Source organism: Drosophila tropicalis, unplaced genomic scaffold (assembly GCF_018151085.1).
Source record: "Drosophila tropicalis isolate 14030-0801.00 unplaced genomic scaffold, ASM1815108v1 contig_769, whole genome shotgun sequence".
In the NCBI taxonomy this organism is placed as follows: Eukaryota; Metazoa; Arthropoda; class Insecta; order Diptera; family Drosophilidae; genus Drosophila; species Drosophila tropicalis.
The window spans coordinates 420,627-447,190 of NW_027173256.1; the positions used below are offsets into that span (position 1 = coordinate 420,627).

A 26,564-nucleotide genomic window follows, 5' to 3' on the forward strand; every position below is an offset into this window, starting at 1 on the left:
GCTGATGGTGGCGAGTTGTGAAGTTAAATATTTGAACGCTGCTGGGCAGGCGGCAGTTTAGTGCATGGTTCGCTGATCTTTCACAGAGATGTCCATACAACAAGAACTTGTTTCTGTGGCCCTTGCCCATGTTTGGAGCGCTGTCATCATAAGCGGCAACGGTGGCTACTGCGTTGCCATTGCTGTTTGCTGCTGTTGCCATTTGCCATTACCATTGCACTGCATTGCCATTGCACATGTCAAAAGGATTAGGCCTAGGTACAACACCAGCGACAATAACACCAACAACAACAACAACAACAGCAAACCAAACTGAAACTGGTTGCGTTTTTAGACCCAAGCCTTAAGGCCAGGCCAGATCATAAATCGAATGATGTGCCAAGCATTTGGCAGCTGCTGCAGCTCGCTTAACTGCACCACAAAGGTGCAGCTAGTATTCAAGCGTTGTTCACCCCATCCCAACCCCTTTCTTTCTCTCTCTCTTCCTCACTCTCTGTCTCTCTCCCTCTCTCTCTGTCTCTCTCTCTCTCTCTGTCCCTCTCCCAGACATTCATTCATTTTGGTCTTTCTCTCATTTCTTCTTCTTTTCATATCACAATTTATTGGGCTATTAGTTGCCACTTGTGGGGACTGGGGAACACCCACGCTGCCACATCAAATGAAATCAAATAAAGCATAAAAACTGATAACAATGAAGAGGTGAGTTAATGGCAAGGCGAATGATGATGAGAAGAAGAAGAAGAATAAGTTAGAGGAGGGTTTGGGGGAGCTCGGACAATTAACTGATAACAATTCATTAGCATTTCATGTGGGCCGGTCATCAACAACGCTTCATCGTGTCTTTAGTTAATTTGACAGCCAATTTTCCCACTGACTCAGCGTCCATAGGGGGTCAGCTCGACTCAACTCAACTCTACTCTCCTCCCCATCGCAGTGCTCATTATTTAAATGAAGGAAAAAAAAATAAACGATCTCACAAATGCTATCGAATTTGTTATATATTTGACTGGCTCGTACAACATTCGTTCTCTATCATTACCAGAGTAAATTAAGTCAACTTTAACTTTATGAAAATACAATAAAGGACGCCAATTTAAGGACCCCGCAACAATAATACCACAAAAGGAAACAAAAAGATGAGTAAGTAATACCTTCCCGATCATGATATGAGATAAAATGTTTCAATTGCATCATTGCAGATACATACATGTGCATATATAAATGTAGGTTGTCTAACATGGCGTATGAGTGATAATATACAAATAAGTATAATAGAAAAAAGAGAGAGATATTTCGAATGATATTCGCAAGTGAACACAGAGCTCCTATACAAATATTTTTTCGCTTTTCTCACTTTATTTAGTTATAATTCTTAATTTTTAGCCTTCAATGGCTAATATGGCCATTGCAATTGGAATCTAGTGGTTCTCGAGATCTAATAAAAGCATGTTTATAAATACACAATATTTACCCTTATTGATTTAAGGAAACTTACAAATGATATTATTCGGGAAGTGTTATTAATTCTTATGGATTGCCATCAATTTACTGTTGGAATTTGAGTCACTGAACGGATTGATCGTAAATTTATAAATTTTCTTGCCCATTATGCAGAACTTTTGCAGTTTTTTCCTTTTTTTTATAATGTTTTTGTTTGTGTTTGCGTCCTTTAGTGTTGTTTTTTGGTTTTTGTTTATTTCCTGGGTTGGGCCAATGGCCAATGACCAATAAGCAATGAGAACGTGCGCACGCGTTGCCAATTTGGGGCAATATGTAATGCCATTTGGACCAGACCTCGAACAGACTCGACCCGAAAGACAGACCGACCAGGACCAGGTCCAGAAGACATGACCATAAATTCAAACGAATGTGTCAAATGCTTGGCAAATTTCCGAAAACACAAACAAAAAATGCGCTGAAATGTTCTTTTTGACACTGACAGCAGCTAGCTAAGCTGAGCTGAGCTGAGTTGAGTTGAGCCCCATATAACCCCCATATAATTTATTTGATCACGAGCGTTGACGGAAGCGCACGAATTGCATTGCAACTTGAAATAGTCAAATGCTCATCCTAAAACATTCAACTCGCATAACAAGCGAATGATCTGGCAGCCTTGAGTGCAGACCATATACAAACATATATGTATGTGTATGTATATATGATGTTGTTGTTAGAATGAATGGTTGGTCGGGTCAGGGGTGCAGGGGGCAAATGAGGAGAGACATCTCAAGTATGAATGCAACTTCCACGTTCGTTCAGGATATGTACATATGTACATATTGTTATCATCAATGATTAGCCAACACCTGGCAATATTGACAATCATGAATTTTAGAAAATTTTAAATGATGATGCAAACAGTTACCTTTGAAATTCTTGTAACAGGTGAGGCCTTGATAAAACACTCGATGTGTTTTGTATGTTTTAAGTTTTAAAATAGGAATAAACAGAATTCAGATCCGTAACAACAAAAAAAAAAAAAAAAAAAAAACCCCAAAATACACTTGTTGTAGGCAAAATTTTCCAAATTCTAAAAGGGGTCATAACCAGCGACCTAGAAAAATTAAACCAAAATTTCGATACGATGTACAATTTGTGGAAGTCTCAGGTGAAAAAGCACCAATGTGAGAATGTCTCGCAGATCTGGAAGGATTTGAATGCAACATTTGTAACGTAAGCATAGTGTATCCTTTTCCTCTATCTCACTGTCTATCTCTCTCTCTCTCTCTTTCTCTATCTGTGTAGCTTTCTCGGTTTTAGTTGGCTTATCTATATTTTGGCCCTACTTCTTGTCGCTGTTGCCATTTATTATGCCTATTGTGAACGTTGTCGCCGATCCGAGATTGTGAGACGCCGCCGGGTTATACAGCGTGCCCAGCAAAGGTATAATCGACCCTATCACATAGATAAATTAGTACATCATTTTTGTATTTTTTTTTAATATTTCATAGACCACCGCAAAAGCGTCGCCCAAATGCCGCATATCGCGACCATCAAATCTATCGACATATCATATTGAGTGTGGCCAAGTACATGAAAAATTCGGATGGGGTGCGTCCATTTATTGATCACATGGATCAATTATTTCCAATAAGACATTCTTTGGCTGATCAGCAGCAAGGGACCGAGCTTTCATTAAATGAGAACGGTGACACCGAAGGAGCCGAAACAAATGCAATAGAGGACTAAATTTTTTGGCTGGCATAAGTTTTTTTTTTTTTTTTTTTAGTTTGTGTAAATTTCAAATAAATGCCACACAGTGTCAGTAGGACAATATCCGAAATTAAATCATGCCAATCATATAAAACAATGGCAAAGAATTAATAGATTGCAATACCTATGCACCTTTTGGCCTATGACAAAGCAACAACCAATTTTTCAACATCATCATAAAAAGAAATAAGCTGTAATCGTTTGTGCCGATTATATAGTAAATGCAAACTTTCAACTGACGGAAAAGTATCTTTTCGAAAACTTAGCTTTTGAAATATAAACGGATTACGCATCGTTTTTCTCGGAAGACTCTCTAGAGACTTCTCTTGAGTTTGATACGATTCCTTCTTCACTCGGCTATCATTTTAATCGTACATGTCGATTTTGAGCACATGGAAGAGCTTTTTTTCGTTCTTCTGAATATAGTCTGATAGTCTACATTTCGTCCTTTTAAAAGTCAATCAAAACTGGGTATTAGCCGTTAGTTTTAATTCTCTAAAATATTAATCTGTCTTCCCTATGCACACTGGGTCCAATTAGGAATTCTTTGGATAAAGTCTCATTGCACCATTAATAAAGTATGAAACTGTCGCCAATTTTATTAAAACAAAGTCCCGACAAAAAAGCTGCATAAATCAAATCACACAAATTATGTCGATTTGTTCGATAGATTCCTAATAAAAGACTGACTTAAAACTGATTTTTGTTTTAATAACTTTTTGGCTTTATGCCAAAAATTCGATCTTTTAGCACAATGCGCTAACATGCTGCTTTAGCTGTTCAGCTTTTAAACAAATGCTACAGAATTGTATAATTATAAAATAAATTCTGCATGTGCATTTGTTGGCCTTCAAGACAATTTTGATATATTCTAAATCTGTTAAATTAAAACCATATGCCTACTTTTATAATTCCTTTTGAACTTTAGTAAACGTTGAACTTTTGTTCACCTGCAAGATACATACATACGTATCCTATGCGGAAATTGCAAACATTTTTTATTTTCAGCCTGAAAGTATGTGTTAAAAACAAATAAAAAGAAAGCCGAGGGGTAAACCATTATTTGGTTAAATACCAGAAGCCAACAGGTTGATTTAACTGCAAATTTAACACTCAGCGACTTGACAAGCATTTTTGCAGAAGTTTAATATTTATTATTTATTAGAAAAGGGCAACTATTACCCACTTCCATTTCGTGGGTCAACGACGCAGTGCCAGCATTTTTACCTGTCTGCGAACATAAACAAATGCCATGTGCGTTTAAAAAAGCTTGCAGCAGCATCAGGCAGCAGCCTAAAGCTTTGTCTGAAAAGTAGGCGAAAGCTCGTGCTGGTTTTTCCTGTTGCGTATTGTTGTTTTTGCTGCCTGGAACTGGAATTTGAATGGCATCTGAAAGGCTATCTCTCTCTGCTTTCTCTTTGCTTTCTCTCTGCACTCTCTTTATCCTTCTGTTGTTGTTGCCCCCTCGCTTATTCGATATGTTGCTCAGCACTATCGATGAAAACCCAAAACTTTTCCAGGCATTTTCAAAAATCAGAACAATATCGTTTGGGAATTCAAATCTAAAAACTTTATAGTTTTTATTAGATTTGTAAATTTCTATCAAATATCGTAAATGTCAAATTATTGTGAAATATTAAAAATATAATGTTGATCTTTAAGTCATCGTTTTAAGAACGTAATTGACCCATTTAGGACTTCTTTTAAGTAATTTCCACTAATCAACATATTAGTTTTTAACCCTAGATACATAAGTATATCTACCCCATTGGATCTGCTAACTTTTTGATGTTAGATCCATCAAAGTTTTAAATTAGCTGTGCTCCTGACACTCTGTGATTTCTACTCAAGAAAAATGTATTGAGAATTGTATGAATTTTTGACTCTGATTGATGATTTGTATCCCAAGATGGCCTCAAATTTTGAATTGTATTTCTTAATTGTCTAAAACTGTCCTTCTCTCTAGCCACAGACGGATTTAGGTGGGCGAAACTATCAAATTTTTGGATCAAGCAGTTCTTTTGGATGTAGTTTTGTCATGTTTGATGGGATAATATTTATCCAAGTCACCAAAAAATATAATATTGGATCAGCGATTTTCTTGATTCGCCTCTATATATATATATGTACATCAATATCTAAAAAGAAAATGTCAATTTCCTTATTAAGAGCATTCATTCAAAATCCCTGCAATTACAAACTGTGTAATTTGTGTAACTGCTTTTCTATTCACCCAATTGGTATACTATATAATTTTTTAAAATTCGTTTTTCCAGTTAGTCTGACCGATTTATTCGATACCAGGGACCATGCCAAAGCTTTTTGTGAAAAGAGAGAGACCTGCTTAAAAAGAGAGAGAGAGAGAGAGAGAGAAAAAAAAGAGCGGGAAGAAAATCGATAGAAAGTAGCAGTAGCTGCTTCTGCTTTTGCTGCTGCTGCTGTGCAGTGGCCATGTCTCTGGTTTAACCTGGCCTGGCCTGGCCTAGCCTCAGTCGCCAGTCAGATAGTGAGCGTGTCGCACATACCGCACGCAAAGAGCAGCAGCAAATAGCATCAGCAGTAGCAGCGCGGGCGCGTTCAGTGGTTGTTGTTGTTGGAAACAGTCAGACACACACACGAACACACACACTCACACACCAACACCAACACCAATACACACACATATAAACGCATAGTATTATACCCAAGCGGCCAGCAAACACAAATTTCAGTGCTGTTTTCTGGCAAAAAAAAAAAAAAAAAAAGAAATAATAAAATACAATTTCTTTTTTTGTCACATTTTTTTTTTTCTCATTTTTTGTGCATGTGTGCCTCCATGTAAAAGTGCAGAAAGAACCAAAAACACAAATTGAAAATTGAAAAGTTAATAGTCTTGTTAATAGTTCTGTTTTTTTTTTTTGTTGTTGTTGTTGTCGATTATTGTCGTCTGGTCTATGGAATGAATTGTGGAAATTATGAACAAATAGAAATATCAAGGCACACACCTGCGCACATGTCTGTGAGAGTGTGTCCATGTGGGTGTGTGTTTGCTGGCAGGATGCATGTGTATATGTGTTGAAGGCTAAGGCACCAGCAGCAGCACCACCACCACCACCAACACCAGCCAAAAGAAAAGCCAACAAGTAAAGTGCCCAAAAAAAAGAGGAAAAAAATCAAAGATATTAGAAGCTCTATGTTCTTCCCCTTAAATCAAGCACAAATTTCAAAATCTCCTTAAGAAATTCTATTCAATAAATACATGTAGGTAACATGGACAGAGAGATTTGCTGAGCTTAGAATTTGTCCGATTTCAATGTCGATATCTTATCAATACATTTTGTTGCTTGTATTAAAATATTTCAATTGATTGATTTATTGCCTAACATTAAATCAAAGGCGGTTCGATTAGGCGGCCCTCTCTGACATTCCTCCATAACTGAAGCGTAAAGACATTTATCTAGATATTTAACACCTTTTGCCTAATTGCAGCCAAAAAATAAAACCAAAAAAAATAATAAACACATACACACAACAACAAAAAACAAACAAAAATATATATAAATGAAATACAAGAAATTAACCAAGTGATAAAGACAAAGTGTTCATGACAAAATGTAATAACTATACTTAATTATAATATACAAAAACCAAAAAACAACAAAACAAAACAAGAAACATCAAAAAAAAAAGTAACTAACTTAACGAATTCGGCAAAACGAAACTAGAGCAATGTATTTGGACAAAACGAACTGCTAATGATGTTCTATCTAAGGTGAGTGTTAACTAAAAGATCCAACTAAACGCAAAAATCCAACGAAACCCAACCAAACCATCCCATTATGAAAGTTTCTGTTTGCTTCTTGACAAGCATCCTAGTTAGTATCCTACCTCAACACAAAAAGAAATATGCCACCAACAACAACAACATCAACAATAAAACACAAACGCAGGAATGCGAATAAAAAAAGAGAGGAAAAGAGAAAAACCCGCAAACGAAACATGAGCAAAGGATACAAGATACATAGATAGCTATATATACATACATATACAATATATATATATACATACATATATACACAGTAGGTACAAAGTTATATAGAGACACTCTATACGAATAGGCTGAGCAAACAACAAAATTTAAGGGAAAAGCTCAATACAAACCAAACCAAATGGAACACAGGAAAAAGAGAAAAAGAAAGAAAAAAAAAACAGAACACAGAAAAGGCGAGAGCAAAAATAAAGAAAGGAAGGGAAAACCGAAAGAAAGAAAAAAAGAAAAACTGTTTGGCAGCAGTTAGGATTAGCTAAAAAGCCAAGTCCTTAGGCAAATACTGAAAAGCTCATTCAAGAAACGCAGCGCTAAGGCTTTAGGTAGCTTTACTTAAATGATTTTCCACAGACAATTTTCCATACAGCACAGCATAAAAAATATATATACATATAGATATATACATATAAAAAAACAAATAGAAAAAAAATTCATTATTTGCAAATGGTTTCACTTATGCCTCAAAACTTTTTGTTACTGTCTGCTGCTTAGATCTCATTTCGCTTTAGAAATGAAATGCCCAAAAAGGGCTTCTATATTTCTATCTATCGGGATTACCTATAGTTCAGAATTCAGACAAAAATTGAGTATATATAAGCTTTATAAATTTATAGAATAAATACTTTCTTTAATATACTTTCTCTGTGAGAAAGTATTGAGATTGTTGTTTTTAAAAAGAAAAGAACTTTTTATAATTTAATGTTTTCTTTCATAATTTCGATCCTTGCCCTTGCCGACTTACTTTTGTTACATGTAAAACTTTAAAGTGATTTTACTGGCTCAATACTAAAAGCTCAAAAAAAAAGGATATCTTTCAAGAGCAACAGTAAAGTTGAGAGTAAATTTCGGCAGTTGCCATTTATTTTTATTGGTTTATTTTTAAAAGCAATTTGTTATTTAGCCCTGCCAACATCAATAACTTTGGCATTCTATCATAAAAAGAAGCCCGCAGCTCCCGAGCTCTACGCTCTTATCCTTTATCTAAGTCACAAAACAAAAAAAAAAGGTCCAGGGCATAGGGCACAGGCACTGTCTTGCTGCCGCCAAGTTGTTTATTTTGTCGTAAATTTGCCTTCAAGGACGCGATTGGCACACACACCATTTGCCCCACTCCCACCCACACATGGCACATTTTTATCGATCACACAATGGGAATTTTCACACGTTGCTGCAGCAGGTCGGTCGAGGATTCGAATCCAGTTAAGTTGAGTTGAATATATAATTACATGCTGCCAATTTGCCTTCTTCAAGGTTGGCTTCTTTGGCCTGCGACTGTGGCTTAATTTGCTGAACCAGCAACCCACCCACCATTCCCCCTTTTTTGGGGCCAAGTGGCTTTTGTTCTTGTGAATAATGCAGTTTGCTTGCTGCTTGCCATTTTCACACATGACCGACTGACTGTGGCGTTGGCTTTAGTTGTTTTGCCACTAGCAACATTTCCCACATGTCCAGCAAAATTGTATTGCATACTTCAAGGCTGACTTCCTACCAACCCACTCGGTCAGTATGTGAGTATGTGTGTGAGTGTGTGACTGAGTACTGATGTTGGTGTCGGCATCGTTCTCATCTAATTTACATGCCAAATGACGCGCTGCTTTGCCACTCCCTTTCTGCTGACGCCCACTTTATCCTTTCCTTGTTTTTTTTTTCCTATGGTAACTTTTACCCATTGTAATTCTTGACGGTTTGCGGTTTTGCTCTGTTACCCATTTATGACTTGTGGGCGCGTAATTGTTTCTTTTTCTTCATGTGCCTTTTTCACTCTCTCTCTCTGTGGTTGGTTTTTGTTTTCCGTTTTACCCCATTTTGCCTTGCTGCCCACGTATTCAATTACCTCGATGGAACAGCAACCGTTTTTTGTTTTTTTTTTTATTTTTTTGTGTTTCAGCATTTGCATTTAACAAAATGCCCTTGAGATGCATGCAACTCGTTAAGCCTGAAAGGCTTTGAGAAACTTCTATTCTCTATGAGTGTGAAAATTTAATCTTAATCTATCTACTCAATATGTATGCATTTATAATAAACACAAGACACAGAAAAAGAGTTTCTTTTGACAAGATTTAATGTCATGGCATTTAAGAATTCAATCTTAATCCCAAGGATTAAAGGTTGCAAATTTATGCCAGCAACTTCTCTACCAATTTTTTATTCAACTAAGGATGCTAAAAATGTTGCAAAAGGAAAAGAAACGAAAGTAAATAAGACTTGTTCTCGTTTTCAAAAAATTGTCATAACCTCTTTTCGTTTTTAATGCTAATATTTAACAATAATACAATACAAATCTAAGTTAAAAGCCATTAATTTTCAACATATTGGCTAACTTAAAAACTATCAGTATCCAGAATATTTCGATGGATTTGGCAACAATTTCTAAACAAATATTGTTAAAGAGTCCCTTGGCTTATTAAAGTATATCTTGAATTTTAAAAAATCCATTGGTTGATTCACAGATTAATCGTGGCTCAAGCTGTAATTGTAATTGTCCATGTTATTCGGCAATCCATTACTAAGGCCCGTTAAAGCTAACTATAAACGGTTATATCTTAGCTTTTGCATTGTCTTCAAAAAAAATACGTCCAGATCCGCCCATATCCACTTGAACACCGCAACAAACAATGACATTTTGGTCGAAAGGAGACTTCTCTTCGATTAATTGAGGGTTTTTGGTGGATTTCCACACTTGACAGGGTACAGCTGAACGATTTCAGCATGTTTTTCTGGTGTGTACTGCTTCTTGATTAAAATAGTACCAAAATGACATTATGAGCCGATCTGATATCAGTCGGTTGAGAATTTTAAAAAAACTTCTTCATCAGGTTGCATGTGGATTTTTCCTTATTGGAAGGATTGTTCTTAAAATAAATGCCCCAAACCTGCTTACTGGAAAATCGTCAAAATAGCTCAAATAATAGTAAAAATTAACTTATATGAAATGCCTTAGCAGCGTAAAGATACAAGTCAAGTTCTCCTTTGAAAGTAAATTCAAACAAAAAAAATAAAATAAAATACATTTTTTTAAATGAAAATATTCTAAAATTAATAAAATACTTATTGGTTACTTCTATCTGTCATTTGTCTATAATGATGTCCTAAAATTTTGATTGAAAATTTGAAAACAAGACTCGATATATGCCAAGTCAAATAAAATGAAATTAGTCTAATATATGTATATACATATGTCATATTAAATACATATGTTTATATTTAAAAGATAAATATGTTCTATGACAGACACAGATGCTGACCATCGATAAAACTGGATAAATATATATATATACATATATATATGTATATATTAAGTATACACAAAGGTACAATAGGAAAAAATAAAAAAAACAACATAAACATTTGCACTTACCCCCTTAGTATTGTTCATTCCCATTTGGTCTTATATATATATGTGTGTATGTATATAGTTGTGGTTGTTGATACTTCTGTTGATGTCGCGCCTACGCTAAGATTTATGTGCGCAACGTGTATGATTTGCTCCACGTCGCGTGGTACTATGCTCCGTTGCTGTCCTGAAGCGACCAAAATACAAGAAAAAACAAAAACAAGAAAAGATCAAGCAAAATACATGAAAGTGAGAGTAAAATGATATTATATTATATAGTAAAAGTACAGACATATTTATATATCTATTATATGGAATGGCAAACGTTTTAAAAACGAAACGAAATGAACGAACAAAACAAACAACAAGCAAACAACAACAACCAAAATATCAACAACCACAACAAAATATGTCACTAAATATAAATAATCTTAAAATACAATAACAAAATGTTGATATACCAAATTAATATTTGTCGTTTTGGCAAATCGAGTATGGGCTAATTGATACCAATTAATATTTCAAATACTGTATTAGAATTGCAAAAAATTAACCCTAGGACTTAAAGTCGAAGAAGCAGTTAAAAAATTAACAACTTTAAATCATAAATTTGTTAAATCCAAAAAATCAAGTGAAAGACTTTCACAAATCGTATTATTGTTTGCTTTCAATAGTTCTGCCCCCATCATCATCATCATCATCATTAACATCATCGTCGTCGTCGACGTTGTTGAAGTCGTCGTCATCGTCATCATGATGGTCTAATTACTATATTTCTCTGTGGGCTGGTCCCTGTTTTTTGATTTATATAGATTTATTGCGGGGTGTGGCTAGCTAATTGCCACAAAATAAGTAAAAGCTATGAAAGTAGCTAAATGAAAGACAATTAGTAGAAATTCTTTAAGGACAAGCGTATGATAGTTGGGATATCAAACGACAGCGAATGCAATATCAACTGGGCCAACTACGTACATACATATGACTTACATATATTGAACTAATGCCAAGTGAAGACAATAAATTGCAAATCAAATAGAAAAGGGGCAGAGTAACAACAATAGAAGGAAGACCTACGTTGAGTGAAGCTTATCCTAGAGGGAGACAGAGACAGAGCAAGGAAAAGCAAGAACTAAACAAGTTGCAAGTTTAACCTAGACCGCATCACAAATTGACAAATTGATGCATGGATATTTGTATGTACATATATATATATATATATATATATATATTGATTGCCACAAGGACTGGGACAGGAACTGGCTTTGGCTTTGGCCGCTTTGGCCCGATTTCCTTGGCTGAATGTCAAGTCTCAGCATTGAAACAGTTTCATTTTGTATTCGTGTTTTAGTATTATTGATTGTCCTAGTCAGTCAGACAAGCAGTAACTCAGTCAGTCAGTCAGCCAGTGAGTCAAGTGAGTATGCATATGTGTGTGTGTGTGTATGTATTACCAATACATATAATTGTCCTTAGCGTAAATTTCAATTATTACGCATACGTCATGTGAGCATATTATGTAGTATGTGGACCTTGACCAATGCAATTTCATAGATATACCAAACACATACACTCACAATCATATGTAGGACACATGTTTTTTTTTTCTTTTTTTAATTCACTGGGCATCGAGGGAAATTAAAATCAGTATAGAACGCTCCAAAAAGTAACACAGACACACAAAAGGGAATAAAACAATACAAAACTAAATACACGCGCGCGTCGCCAAGGCGCTGTTTGTCCTTGCCCGCCCATCCAAAACAAAACAAAGCAAAAAAAAAAAAACAATAAAAATAATACCGGGACCCAAAATAAAGCCCACGCACAAATACATGTGCATATACATATATCGTATATATGTAGGAACTAGTAACATTCTTTTAGTGGGTGCGGAAGTTTCTATTTATGGGCGCAGCAGTGGAAGCAGGAAGCACGTGAATCCAAGTGGACTCAATCACGCACAAATTATTATATCTCAACATATGTAGATATGTAGGTATATATTATATATAGGATAATAGCATTTGCAATCGACTTTCATTAAGGCACATAGCAATAAGAGGCTAAAATCTTATCTATTCGAATCGCATCTATTTTGCTGGTCTCAAAATTGTTTCGTGAGAAATATCTTTCATATACATAAAAGCTATATAATAGCATATGGATATTAAATATTCTTAAAAATTTAAACCCTAATCAGCCCAATTTCTCTTTTAAAAGTTCTGTTCTATTGAATTAAGACTAATTTGCAATATTTTCTTTTGCCAAAGAGATACCAGCAGTAAATGAACTGTCTGAAGTCAACGTTATTGGCCCGACGGACGGACATGGCTAAATGAACTCGTTTCGCCGTGCTGATCAAGAATATATATATTTTTTATGTGGTTTCTTTTTTGCAAGGAAAAGTTATTAGTAACTCCACGAAAAACAATTCTTAATCAGTTCTACAATGATTAAGCAGGCCTAAAATATTGGACGATTTCAATTAATTTTATGTGTCAAAGACTAAATTATTGAAAATTTGATATTGCATATTTTAATTCGTGTCGAAACCGCAAAAAAAAAAAAGAAAACTCAAGAAACACTGTAAGTAAAAATGCCATCAGGCATTTGAAGGAAATTGAAAAGCCTTTTAATTGCATTCACTTGCAGGCATTTTGCGTAGAGAAAGTTTTTTTTCGTGGGTAAAGTTTTTGGTCTTTTGGCCAAGCAACAGGCAGACAGAAAGTTCTTAAGCCACTAAGTGACAAGCTGACTGTTTCCGTCAACGCACTACCCTCTGCTTCCACTTGCTCTACCTGCCTCTTGGCATCATTTTTGTAACAATTTTTTTTTCTTCTTTTTTTACCATATGCGACATTAAACAAACGTAAGCATAAATTATGCATAGAATAGCAGAACAGCAGGAAAAATACGAACATCTAACGAAAAGAGAAAAAAACAAAAGCAAAACTAAACGAAAATGTAAACTCAACAAATGTTAGGGAAATCTACCTAACATGATTTTGCCAAGGTATCAACCTTTGGGCCGCTAGTGCCATATAGTGAGGTCATGCCTTATATAAGCCTTCATGCTGATGATGACGATGACGTGGCTAGGTCTTCCTGCACCTTTCTGGCACCCATTCGCAGCAGCCTTGCGCTGTTGCCTAACGTCATCAAATATATATATATAGATGAAAGTATTCTATAAGTGTGTCTGTGTGTGTGTGGGGGGGGGAGTCCTTCTCTCTGACTGCCTGCAGTTGCCTTGGCCTTCGTTGCGCCAGTTCGCATTTATTTTTAGCATACCCAGCTGGTGAGAAGCCCTTTTGTTTTTGGATGGTACCCAAACCCACCTGCCCTGGCATTTAAATATGATTTTATGGCAGACCTTAGGCGACGACGATGACGACGACAACGACAGCGGACTTTTTAGACCACCTTTTTGCTTTATTTTCTTTTTTTTTTGGCTTTTGGGTTGATTGAGTGTGTGTGTGTGTGTGTGTGTGTGTGTTGTGTCACATTCACACATGACCAAGTATTTGTATTTGTAACCATATACTCGTATCTCTTATTGTGTCAGCCATAAACACGCATGGGATACAGATACATATTTTATGGCTTCAACTGTAGATACAAGCGCCACCATGACAAACATAACTTTTACCCCTCCAAAAGCCAACATTATTGAATAAAGCACACACACACACACACACACAGAAGGAAAAAACAGAAACAGTGCCATAGAAAGAGAGAGAGAGACATTGAAATAGTTATTTCAGTTACTTTTGTTAATAACTTTTTGCATTGAAACTTGTCGAATGAACAAAAAAGTTTATGCCTATCATTAAGTTTACATTGTTTTTCTTTCACACAAAGCTAACTAACTTACTAACTAGTAAGCATTTAGTTAAGTTTCTTAAAAGGATAATGACTAATAACAATCATCATTCCGAAACAGGAATATTTCCTTTTCATACCCTTGCAAAAAAGGATATATTAATTTTGGTCAGAAGTGTGCAACGCATAAAAGGAAGCATCTTTGACCATATAAAGTATATATATTCTTGATCAGCACGACGAGACGAATTCATATAGCCATGCCCGTCTCTCTGTTCCTCCGTCCGTCCATCAGTCTGGATCGACGCAAACTCCTGCTAGACCGTAAGAGCTACAGAGTCGCATATAGCTTTTATATACTGGACAGTTTGTCTATTTTGGATCACAATTTGTATTCAGCCGGATCAGATCACTATATCACATTGCTCTCAAACAGACGGCAAAGTCAGGAACAGTGACTTTTCTCAATAACTTTCTTGTTTCCTTGTTCTTTCGCAAACATTTGACTTTTCAGATAAACCTAATTTTTGTTTTTAACAAATATTTGAATTTATATTTAGTCTCTTCCATCCCATGGAATCAAATAACTTGGCTCAAATAGCTGGTTTTATAGAATACCATATAACTTATATCTTTTCTCTATATTCTTGCTTAATATTTGGTTTATATCTAGCAGTTCTTTTCTTTAATACTCCCTAAAGGTGGTCCTTTAAGTTTAAGTCTAGGGACTGAGACGGCGGCCCCAATTAACTTTATTTTCTTTGAACCATGTGTTTGCCAGCTGTTGATATTTTACTTTAAAGGCAATACTTCGTATTGTATAGTAGTGTTAAAGATATTTACTGTACATATTTAATGTTTTCACCATAATGCCTAACGGTCTTTCAAGTGTGTTTTGGATCATAAGCAGTACTTTTTTGTCGTCTTACAAACACCTTGCCATCATATTCAAACAAATTTACCTGTGTTTCATCCGAACCCAGCACGTTCTTCCCAAGGGCCCGTGGCACATGTTGCGTAGCAAAATCTATTCTATGTTTTGTATTTTTCTGGCTCGAGCACGGTTCTTTTCGAGCACTATATGCCTCTAACAGCTTTGATATTAATCTTGCCCGGATAGTTCTTCTGCTAATTAATGGATTTAACTTATTTTCAAGCTCCTCCGATTAAAGGAATGGGTTTTTTTCGCTTCCAGCATAATGATGCGTTCATATTTTAACGTTGTGACCCATTTCCTACTTCGATTTTCTTATTTATGCTCACAATAAATAGCGGAAAGCTCTTTTACTTTTGAGGAATTCATTAATTTGACGATCTCTGGAATTAAATGATCAGAGTTTTTTAGTTTATTTATAATTTTCCTTTCCTTCTTTGAGGAGTGCGAGACACGACATTAGATTTAATAGGCTTCAAAAACCTTTAATGTAGAATATGTTATTAAAACCAAAAATTGACATCAATGAGATTTAAACTGTTTTTGACATAAAATATTTGAAGCGTTTCTATTTTTACCCAACCAAAAAACGTGATTGTTTTACTAGAAGAAAAATATTCGCGAAAATAGGTGTCGAAATGAATGAAAATAATATAGCTACCACATTCTTAAACACTGATTTGATCAAATCTATCAAATAATCATAATAAACTTAAAGTTTCTATTTCATCTTAATAATTACAAGCAATTTGAAATTGTCATTAAACATGGGTATTCGTGTTCTTAAAACAGAAATTTTGAAATAGTATTGAAAGGTTTTAATATTTCAATTTTGAATAAAAGAAGAAAATACATTTTAAAGCGATAATTGTAAGAAAAACTAACATATAGGGTTAAAATAAAATAACTTTAAAAAATGTATGCATAGAAATCTCATGCAGAACTCATGAAGTTTATTTACACTTCCACACTGACTTCCTCTAACTAAATTTAACTCATCATAGCTACTATTACTATTATTAATGTAATAAAAGTCTGCCTAATAGTAGAAACTAAATCTAGGCCAAACAACTCACAACCATAATGCCTTTATCTGGATTGGAAGGAAGGAAATTGCTCTAGAGGGAAAATATGTATGACCACTTTAACAAACGCAACTCACAAAACACAAAACGAGAATCTGGGTTTTTCGTCATTTTTTTGTTTATTTTGGCATAAGCCCTTAAGACATGACAATTTTTTTTTTCATTTTGCGACCTGCATGAACATTTTATTATAATATAATAAACCTTTCCTGCGGAAAATGGATGGGCAAAATAAAGAGGAGCATTTTTCTTTTAATTAAGCCAGAGCCAGGGAGTAATGAGCGGCCTCCCCGAATGGTAATCAAAATCTCATCAACTTGTTAGCCACAAAGAGTTGAGTGTGAGAGTATGAGAGTGTCCTCTCAAAGGCGCAAAAAACAAAATGAAAATTAAGGAAAAAAACGCAGCCATAACAATGAAAATATTTACATAATTAATCACATTCACGTGCTTATTGATTTTCATGTGGACGACATTCAAGTCCTTGGCTGTAAATGAGGCAGCAAAAGGGTGGGGCCTTTTGCGCTCTTTATGGGTTCGCTGAACTCATTTCGTACTTGTGACTGTGCCTTGTCGCTCATTATGTGAGCTTCAATTGCCGTCTCTGGGACTTAAGTTCACAGCAATAAACGTAATTTCAATGCGAATGGATTTGTGAGGTACATACATATGTATGTATGTAAATGTTGGGCAGCAACTGTTTCCTTATGATGACTACGACCCAACAGTTGATGCACAATCTCATTCTGTTACGCAATCATTCACAATTTGTGGGTGTGCATGTGTGTGTGTGTGAAGATAGGATAAGCCTATTTGAGTGGCCGTCTAGCATAATGCAATTCATTGATATTTATCACCTGTCAGCTAGCGGGCCAAAGTGAACCCAATTCGAGTTCAGTTTGCCCCCCGTTAGCGTTAATTCAATTACCAAGTTGAGAGACGATGTAAGTGACAAACTTGTTACCTTATACAATGGTCTGTCGACTTCCTTCTCCGACCCACGACCCAGAGCCCATGACCCGCCTCATTTCCCCCTTCGAACTTCCTGCATAGTAGTTGGTAGCCACAGCCTGATGGCGCCCCACTGATGTCTAATGGCATTTGATAATGGTGTTTGTGTTTGTGTCTGCGTGGAAAATGGCTCGATGACGTCGCAAATGATGACCAGGCCAGACCAGACCACACCACATCACACCAGGCCCTTCCCGGGACACTGGCTCCGACTGGGTCGTTGATGATGCTGATCGATTGCAAAAAGCACTAAACAATTATGCATAATTTGCGTAAAAATAGAATTAAATCACCCGAAAATTCTTAATCATTAATTGAAATTACAAAGGAACAATACTAAATAATCGAATTTTCATATTTATGTTATATTTAAGAGAGATTGTTTCATAAATGACATTTTGGTCCATCGAACCGGAAAACAAAATTGAAAAACTGGATCAGAGATATTTAAGATACACTGCGCGTCATCAGTTTAGCGCCGCCCCTCTCTACATAATTTTTACTTTCCTATTCCACTGTTTTTCGTAAAATTTTGTTGTTGTTTATCATTTATGATCTTTATGACAAAAGAAGAAAGCTTCTTAGAAGAACTGTTATATTTTTTTTCGCGTTTTGCTTCATTCTCGACGAAAAAGCTTGCCCTTACTATGCGTCATTAGATTAGCGCCCCCAAATGCAACTTTAGTTATCTCGCTTAATTTGGTAATTGCAGTCACCAAATTTTTAGTGAACCTTAAAGTAATCAATATCTTAAAAAAAAAAGTACACTATGGGTAAAGGAACAGTTTTATCATTGGTTGAAAAATCAAAGATTGAGGCATACTTTGAATCTGGACTATTCTACCATAAAATTGGTGAAAAGACGGGAAGACACAGAAAAACAATTGCCAATTGTCTTAAAATTTAAATCGTTTTTGTTTGGTTTGAATGTTTTCCGACTGAGTCTTAGGTCAGCTCACTCATAAACTCTTACTCGATTTTTATTTTTATTTAGTTCATTAATTTGGCTTTGAAGATTGTTAACTCAATTTAATTTTCCCATCATTCATAAAGCCCTCTTATTGTTAGTCACCTTATTAAGTCATGTACGTGATTTCAAATAAAAAAGAAAAAACATATCTGAATGTATCCAATTGGTACAAATATTATTTTCATAAGCTAAAGAGATTATATTCTTTTCTTAGACTAGTAAAAAATAAAATGCTTTAACCTGTTTTGACAAAAATCAAACACAGTATCGAATCGACAAAATTGAAATATGATTCAATACACTTTAGCAGTTCCACTTTATGCTGTTATTGTCATTTTTCGCTTGGACACAGTTTGAGCAGCTAGCTGTGACAGCTATGGCTCTCAAACTGTGTCAAGTGCCCGGTAAAGTGGGTCATTGCAAGACGTAGATTGGCAAAGAGGGCAGCAGCAGAGCAACAAAAAGGGGTTTTTGTGGGTTGGGAAATGGTGGGAAAAGCAAAAGCAAAGTGGCAGGCTAGGATAAGTATGCTTATGTAAAGCGTTTGTGCGGCTTTTGTCGCCAGTCAGCCAGCCAGCCAGCCAGCTATGTGAATCATGTAATATAATAAACAGCTGAGCTTCTAAACTCATAATAATAATAATTTATTGATTATATCATATAGTTTGATGATTATTTTTAGAACTTGCATTTCATATATACTCTGTGTTTTTCTTCTTTTGTTTCTCTTTAATAACGCAGATGCGCACAATTAGCTTAAACTGACAAACAATTACAACAGCAACAGCAGCAACTACAACAACAACAACAACAAAGGCAACAACTACAACAACAACAGCAGCAGCAACTACAACAACAACTTATATATAGAGCCAGAATTTACAAGCAAAAGGATAATCATAATCACCAAAAGCAGCGAAAAATATAAACAAAATACAAGCAAAACTGACTAAAAACCAAAAAACAAAAATAATTTTAAAATTTCTTAAATGTAGCACATTAAAAGCCTTACGAATATTTCAAAACGAAGAACAACAAAAACAAAAAACGGACAACTAACAAAAAAAAAAAATTTGTGCTGTGCTCTAATTATAGTAAAAAAAAAAAAAAAACAACAACAAGGCGCGTAAATAATTAATAAATTGAATAATTAAATTCTAATTATAATCATTATTCTTCCACTTCAAAGTTTGAAATGTGTAATTTTGAAATTAATCTTTGAAATTTAGTAAAACCAAAAACCGATAAAAGAAATCAACAACAAAAATATAAAATATATATATATACACAGCATACTTGATTATTTGGTAGCAAAACTAATAATATATTTATATATATATATATTAATGTTCAAGGATAAAATTATTAACATACAAAATTTAACTAAAATTAACCAAAAAGAGTTGTGAATTCAAATAGAAAACAAAACAAAAGAAAAATTTAAGCAAAAACCAATAATTGTTTGCAATCCTCTAGCAAAAGGCAAAAAGAAAACAAAAACGAAGCGCAGAATCATACGCAATTAGTAGTATTTAAACGGGATTTTAATCAAATTTTAAAACGAGCTTCAATACAACAACACAAACACACACACAAACATACACACAAACAAACAAACACAGAATCGCTGGCAGACACAACACACAATAAATTGCCAACATTATCCTTAACCTTAACCAAAAGCCAGGACACATACACACACACAGTCTAGTAGGGGGACATTGAGAAAGCCAAACAACAATCAAATTACACACGGCGACTTGGCTCAACGCCAGCCTAAAAAGAAAACACTCACACACACACACACACACAACAAAGAAAAAACAAAAAAAAACGTAAAAGTTTATATTTTTCCCGGTGCTCTTAAAAGAAGAGAAGAAGTAGAAGAAGAAGAAGAAGAAGGCGGGCACGGCACGGTACAGCACGGCACGGCACGGCGACAACGACGAGGACGAGGACGACCACACGACCTTCGCGTGTACAAAAAACGGCAACGGCAACGGTGGCAGAGAGCATACAACATTCTAGTTAAAGCAAGCAATAATAAAAACAAAACCAACTGCAACTGAGGCCGTCATGACCGGAAGTGAGGTACGGTCACGCCCACTGGCTCTAGCATAGCCCTAAGACCCACCTAAAGTCCCTCTATCCCCACAACCACCACCACCACCACCACCAAAAACATCATCATCACTTTCCCCATTCCGTAAACCGAAAACCGAAAACAAAAAAAAAGTCTGAGCACTTTCACTTGCAGTGGGCAGAAAAATGCAGGAAATGAGCTACCTGCAGGATAATTCCAAATTGGAGGCACTCACCAAAGCCGTACTCATCTCCATACTGGGCGTGGCAATAGTGTTATCGAATCTACTGATTATAGCCACCTATGCCAATTTCAAGGGTATGTGCAACATATATATATATATTTTTGTGGTTCTCCTTCTTTTTTTGTTCGTGTTAAAACCAAATTTACTTTCACTCACACACACTCGACAGAGAGGGAGTTGGGTAATTTAGTGTAGCATACTTTTTTGGGGGCACCAAGGCACAAGGCTACAAACTGTTGCAAATTGCAAAAATGATCGAATCGATAGGAACAAATTTCATGGTTAAATGTTTACTTCTTCTTTTCTTTTCGTTTTAAGATTTATAAACTTGAGTTTAAAGAGCTTAACTTGTGAGTTTATTGGCTTCAGAATGCTTCTTTATTGAAAGTGAAGAAATTGTTTCATGTGGGAGTATTAATAACATTCAATCAATAAAATGTAAATTTTTAAATTTGCAAAAAAGATAAGCAAGGATATTTTAGTCAACAATCTAATAATCTAACTGAAGTTTCTTAACAGGAAAGCCATTTAATTGATTGATTTCAAATAAAGATAAGAAAAGCCAAAAAATCGAGATCAAAAGACACACAACACATAAACTCATTTCTAGTAGTTTTTAGGACCAGCAGATTAGGGTGGGAAACTTTTTATCTTCATGAAATGCCTCATCGAAAACGATTGAGTTAATATGTAAAACATTTTCCTTCTATCTTAACTAGCTTGTCAACATTACATATATAATTCTTTGCTAAAACATTTTTAATTTTAGCTAATTTAGTTTTCCATTTGGCCTCTAGAAGGTGATATATCTTTTTAATGCTTTTAATTTCAAATTTATATTAGAATTTGGACAAAAAATCCCAAAGTTCAGCTAAATATTCCAATAAAGTTTTATTTTATAAAATTCAAATTTTGTTAATTTATGAAGAATTTGAAAAAATATTAATTTCAATCTGTTAACAACCTTGATAATAATATGTACACATTATTGAAAACAAATTTTTAATTTCGAACCAATTTCTGATTATAATATATTATACAATTTATTCGTGTATATATTGTGATTAAACTTAAATATAATTTTTTAAATTGGGAGGCATATTGGCGAAAAAATAGTCTTTAGCTTAGTTCATATTCTTACTTTCACAATGGAAAATGACATTTAATTTTAGTTGAAATCCCTAAAACTTATTTTTTGGTTTTTTGATTGTTACATTTAACAATGGCTTAATCCGGTACTGATATTCTTACCTCATTGCCTTATATTTAAATATTCACAATACAATGTCATGTTATAAGGAGTAACTATATTTACATTATATAAATGTATTCAATTGAAATTATCTCATACTTTCTCTCTCTCTCTATGCCTCCCGCTCTCTCTCTCTCTCTCTCTCTTGATCTCTTTCTTGTATACAGGTCCCACAGAGGTTATTAATTATTATCTGCTATCACTTGCCATTGCCGATTTGCTATGCGGCCTATTGGTAGTGCCATTTTCCGTTTATCCAGCACTGACAGGAGAATGGATGTACGGGGATATAGTTTGCCGTTTTACTGGCTATCTAGAGGTCACACTGTGGGCCGTCTCCGTATACACATTCATGTGGATATCCGTTGATCGTTATCTGGCTGTGCGTAAACCTTTGCGCTACGAAACAGTGCAAACGAAGACAAGGTAAATCAATAACTTGATCGAATTTTGATTGAATTTTATGTGATTTTATTTGATTTTTCTTGCAGATGTCAGTGCTGGATGGTCTTCACATGGATATCGGCGGCCCTGCTGTGCTGTCCGCCCATATTGGGTTATTCAAAGCCCATTGAAAACAATGTGACACACATTTGCATGCTGGATTGGGGCAATATGGCCGCATATAGTGCCACATTGGCTATTTTAGTTTTAGGTCCCAGCCTCATATCGATTGTACACAACTATGGCTACATCTTTGTCATGATGCGTAAAATTAGGTCCGGCGAGCCAATACACGATAAAGAATATGCAACTGCTTTGGCTGAAAATTTATCGAACCCTAGTCATATGATGTCATTCGCATTAGTCTTTGCATTCTGGATGTCCTGGCTGCCATGGATCTCGTTGCGTCTGTATGAGGTGGTCACGGGCGACGTTATACAAAGTACTCTTATCAATTTCGCAGTCGTTTGGATTGGCATATTGAATTCATTTTGGAAAATTCTAATCATGACCAGTATGTCGCCGCAATTTCGTATCGCTTTGAGAGTATTTTGCTTAACAATTTGTTGTAAGACTAAGGGCCGTTTGCAAGCTGAGCTAATCGGGTTGGACCCAGATGACTAGAGTTAGATTTAGATTTTCATTGAAATTGAATCCTCCCAGTAAAAAGAGAAAACCCCTCCGCTCCGCCCCTTTCCCACACACACACTTTCTCTTAACCTTACGCTCTCTCTCTCTCTCTATCTCTCACACACACACTCTCTCTGTCTATTTCTGTCTCCAACTATCTAACTAATACAGACTACACATAGATATTGAATCCAATCCAAAGTACAGTCCCCATTAATACCGCCCAATTCCCAATCCTACAAAAAGCAAGTAAAAATTGGTTGTAAATCGCATAATTGAGTCATCTAAAACTAAACACTACTTGCCTGTTGCCATATAGTTGCATATTTACGGCCCGTTTGGAGCTACGCGACACAACTCAATCACAACACAGCAACATAGCAACACAGCAACACAGCGACACAGCAACACAGCCACAGACAAGTTGAAAGACATATTCATTTTCTAGTCGTAAGCTATCTAAGTCTAGCGATTAGATTTAAGAGATTTTTAGCATACATACTATATACATATAATTCTGATTGATGATTATTATTAATTATTGTGTATTTATGAGCTTAACACATACAAAAATATATACCTAGTCGTATGTATGTATTATATATTCAATTGTCGCCCTAGTTTAGCCATACCTAATTCGATAACAAAACCAAAAACAATTTTATAATTCTGAAACATAGAAATATTAATCCGAACATTTAGCAAAAACTCGAAAAAAAAACAATTAATTTTCAAAATTACATTTTGCTAGGCATACACACACACACACACTGACAAACATATGCAAATTGGGCGCTAAGCGCGCATGTATTGTAAAATTTTTCAAAGTCCATATTAAGTAGCATTTAGAAATTTTACAAAAACCAAGAAACAAAAAAAAAAAAAAAAACAACAATGATTAAGTAGAGTTTATTAACAATTTGCCAAAAAAAAAAAACCCCCAACAGTAAACAGAAAATTTCAAAACCAAAGAACAAGAAAAACCTAAAAAAAATAAAACTAAAGCCGACAGACAAAACCTAGAACAAATCCTTCGCACGCTTCGGGAAAATAAAATTTCAATAGCGCTTTCTAAAACATTCAACAAATTTTTTGAAGATAGAGACAAAGGCAGTATAGAAATCATGGCAGAGAAACCCAGATCTTTATTATATCCATACATAAGTATATTATATATAATATGACTATGTAATTTTCAATTCAGCAGAAAAAAAAAACAAAACAAAGAGAAAGTTATAAACAAAACTAAAAACATTTCCAGTAGTTTTTAGCAACTTATATATATATATATATACATATATATATATATATATATATTGTATACCTATATCTAGGTGTAAAACCCAATTTAAAATGGGGCAAAAAATGAAAGATAATGATTCAAAAGAACGTAATCTTGTTTAACAGCAGGTATTGTACGATAAATTTAGATCTAGAAAATGTTTGAAAAATACTATAAAACCTATATATATTTACATATACATACATATATTATTTTTTATATCTGTATTATTATGGTCAATCATTTGGTTTTTGTCCCTAATCCTAACTCTAACCCCGTGGCATAACATGGACGCCATTCATTCTGGCCAAGGCGACAACAGACTGTTGCAATTTTGCCTAGTTCCCTTAGTTGGGTTAAATTCAAGCCATGGCCAGGAGTAGTGTCCATGTTGCACTGCCATGTGGGATTGTTTCTTTGCTTCTGTTTTTTTTTTTTTTTTTGATTGCTTAAATATCTAATCCATCAACAGGCCAAAACAGCGACAAAACTAAACTAGAAAACTTTATGTATGTATGTATATTCTCTTGTTTGTACAATATATTTTCATTAACATTCTTTTTTGTTGTGTTTTTTTTTTAACTAATTTTACAAAAGAGAAAAAGAATTTGTTATGGATTTCGAGTATAAGGAAAATTGTTAGAATCGTATAAACTAAAAAAAAAAAAAAAAAAACAAAAACAAAGACAGAAAAACTTAAAAAAATATAATTAAAAAAAAAAAAAAAAATAAACAAGGCATTGAAAATTATATATTCAAAATGAAGGCAGCAGTAAATAAATGAAGTAAAAATGATGAACAGGTATTCAATTTGAGAAATTTCATTTCACTTTTTTTTTTTGGTTTGGGCCCTAACTAAACAGAAACGAATCTGAATTCAGAAATGATATAGGAAATAATTCATTCAATATACAAAATTATGGCAAGTATAAAGTGTTAAACGTACAATGGTAATAGGAATCTTTGTAGCGCATGGCATGGATTATGTAGATGGCCTCAGTACCAATACTAATCAATTTCCAATCGATGGGCTCGCAAGGTATTCCAATGTTGACGTCGCTTTTGCCAATGCTTGCCTCTCGGCAACTGTTTAGGCTTTTTGGTTTCCGATGGTGCCATATTCGCCGGTTTATATTGATTATCCAGTGAGGAACCATTTGAACGAACTGTTATGAGATTACATTCGTTAATTGTTATGTGATAGGTGAGTAAATATGTTCTACAGAAGCACTGGTTTTTCCGAAAATTAGCCTTTAGTCTTGATTGCAGTTCAGTTACCAATGAGTTTGGCAGGAGTCGACCCTCAGTGTGAACCACCCATTTTTTCGATGCCTCACACCATTCCTCGGTTGTATTAGACGACGTTGATTCCTCTGAGGATATAGATACCAGATCACTGTCAATGTCATCAGTGTTCTTTTCTTGGTCTGCTAAAAAATCGTTTAGATCTGCTAGTTCTTGAATATACTCTTCAGGTGAATCCATTTTGGAAAGATCTGAATTCTCTGGAATATCTTTCTGCTGTTCCTGTCGGAAAAGAGTAGCTATAGCTTGGATATCCTCTGATATTGGGTGATCCAAATCCTCTTGATTGTCGAAATCTGTCGATTCCTTTGCTTCTGCAGGATCCCGATGCAGTTCGCTTGCATTTGTCTCCATAATTGACTTTGTTAGCAGCGATGGTTGCAACTGAATGAATGTCTGACCGCATTGTAATCTTGCGTCAATGCCACAGAGAAAGTCCAGGCCTAATATGACATCGCTGCAAATATTGGGCAAGACCAGCAAAGGGAATTGCACATTACGATTATCTAGACAAACATTAGCCCACAGGGATTTGGTTGCCCTTAAACATAAGCCCTCGTCCGTGTATATATTAGTATCGATGTCACGCAAAAAGTTGTGATTATTGCCCAACAGTTGGGCAACACGATGGTTGACAAAGCTTCGAGTGAATCCTGTGTGAATGGTGGCACAAAATGGTTGGCCATCGATAGTCACATCGGCTACAATTCTTCCTTGGTTGAAGGACAATTTGTGCTTTTGCCTCTGGGTCTCATCTATATATGGATATTCCGCATCCATTTTTGGTAAAACGATTGTTGATGTTTTTGTCACAATTGTTAAAACTTTTAACGCCGCGTAAAATCTAAATCCAATTCAACTTGCTACATCTGGGTTACACTATTTCTAGTATTTATTCGGTATTAAAAGTACTAAAAACAACTGTTTCTCC

The 26,564-nt window shown here is 35.0% G+C and overlaps 2 protein-coding genes across 5 annotated transcripts; both read left to right on the forward strand.

The window, feature by feature from the left end:
- Positions 1 to 2,449: 2,449 nt before the first annotated feature.
- Positions 2,450 to 3,370, forward strand: LOC137579760 (uncharacterized). The gene is made up of 3 exons (XM_068293566.1): positions 2,450 to 2,673; positions 2,746 to 2,883; positions 2,952 to 3,370. The coding sequence occupies exons 1-3, from the start codon at positions 2,585 to 2,587 to the stop codon at positions 3,187 to 3,189; spliced, it is 465 nt and encodes a 154-aa protein (XP_068149667.1). The 5' UTR covers positions 2,450 to 2,584; the 3' UTR covers positions 3,190 to 3,370.
- A 2,340-nt stretch (positions 3,371 to 5,710) lies between these two features.
- DopEcR (G-protein coupled receptor DopEcR) lies at positions 5,711 to 24,886 on the forward strand. Of its 4 annotated transcripts, XM_068293482.1 has the most exons (7): positions 5,729 to 5,796; positions 6,180 to 6,335; positions 6,682 to 6,964; positions 19,135 to 20,484; positions 20,651 to 20,794; positions 22,140 to 22,398; positions 22,464 to 24,886. In XM_068293482.1, exons 5-7 carry the CDS (start codon positions 20,662 to 20,664, stop codon positions 23,038 to 23,040), a joined length of 969 nt encoding a protein of 322 aa, XP_068149583.1. In that variant the 5' UTR covers positions 5,729 to 5,796; positions 6,180 to 6,335; positions 6,682 to 6,964; positions 19,135 to 20,484; positions 20,651 to 20,661; the 3' UTR covers positions 23,041 to 24,886. The 4 variants fall into 4 exon arrangements, with proteins under 4 accessions (XP_068149582.1, XP_068149583.1, XP_068149585.1 ...); XM_068293481.1 differs by lacking the exon at positions 6,180 to 6,335 and having other exon boundaries at positions 5,711 to 5,796; XM_068293484.1 differs by lacking the exon at positions 6,180 to 6,335 and having other exon boundaries at positions 5,738 to 5,793.
- The last annotated feature ends 1,678 nt before the right edge of the window (positions 24,887 to 26,564 follow it).

What these genes read in the sequence shown, in the direction of transcription:
- LOC137579760 (XM_068293566.1), top strand. Translation starts at nt 2,585, where the DNA reads ATGTACAATTTGTGGAAGTCTCAGGTGAAAAAGCACCAATGTGAGAAT. An exon ending in TTGAATGCAACATTTGTAAC is followed by an intron (nt 2,674 to 2,745) that starts GTAAGCATAGTG and finishes CTATCTGTGTAG; the next exon opens with CTTTCTCGGTTTTAGTTGGC. An exon ending in ATACAGCGTGCCCAGCAAAG is followed by an intron (nt 2,884 to 2,951) that starts GTATAATCGACC and finishes AATATTTCATAG; the next exon opens with ACCACCGCAAAAGCGTCGCC.
- DopEcR (XM_068293481.1), top strand. Translation starts at nt 20,662, where the DNA reads ATGCAGGAAATGAGCTACCTGCAGGATAATTCCAAATTGGAGGCACTC. An exon ending in CACCTATGCCAATTTCAAGG is followed by an intron (nt 20,795 to 22,139) that starts GTATGTGCAACA and finishes TCTTGTATACAG; the next exon opens with GTCCCACAGAGGTTATTAAT. An exon ending in ACAGTGCAAACGAAGACAAG is followed by an intron (nt 22,399 to 22,463) that starts GTAAATCAATAA and finishes TTTTTCTTGCAG; the next exon opens with ATGTCAGTGCTGGATGGTCT.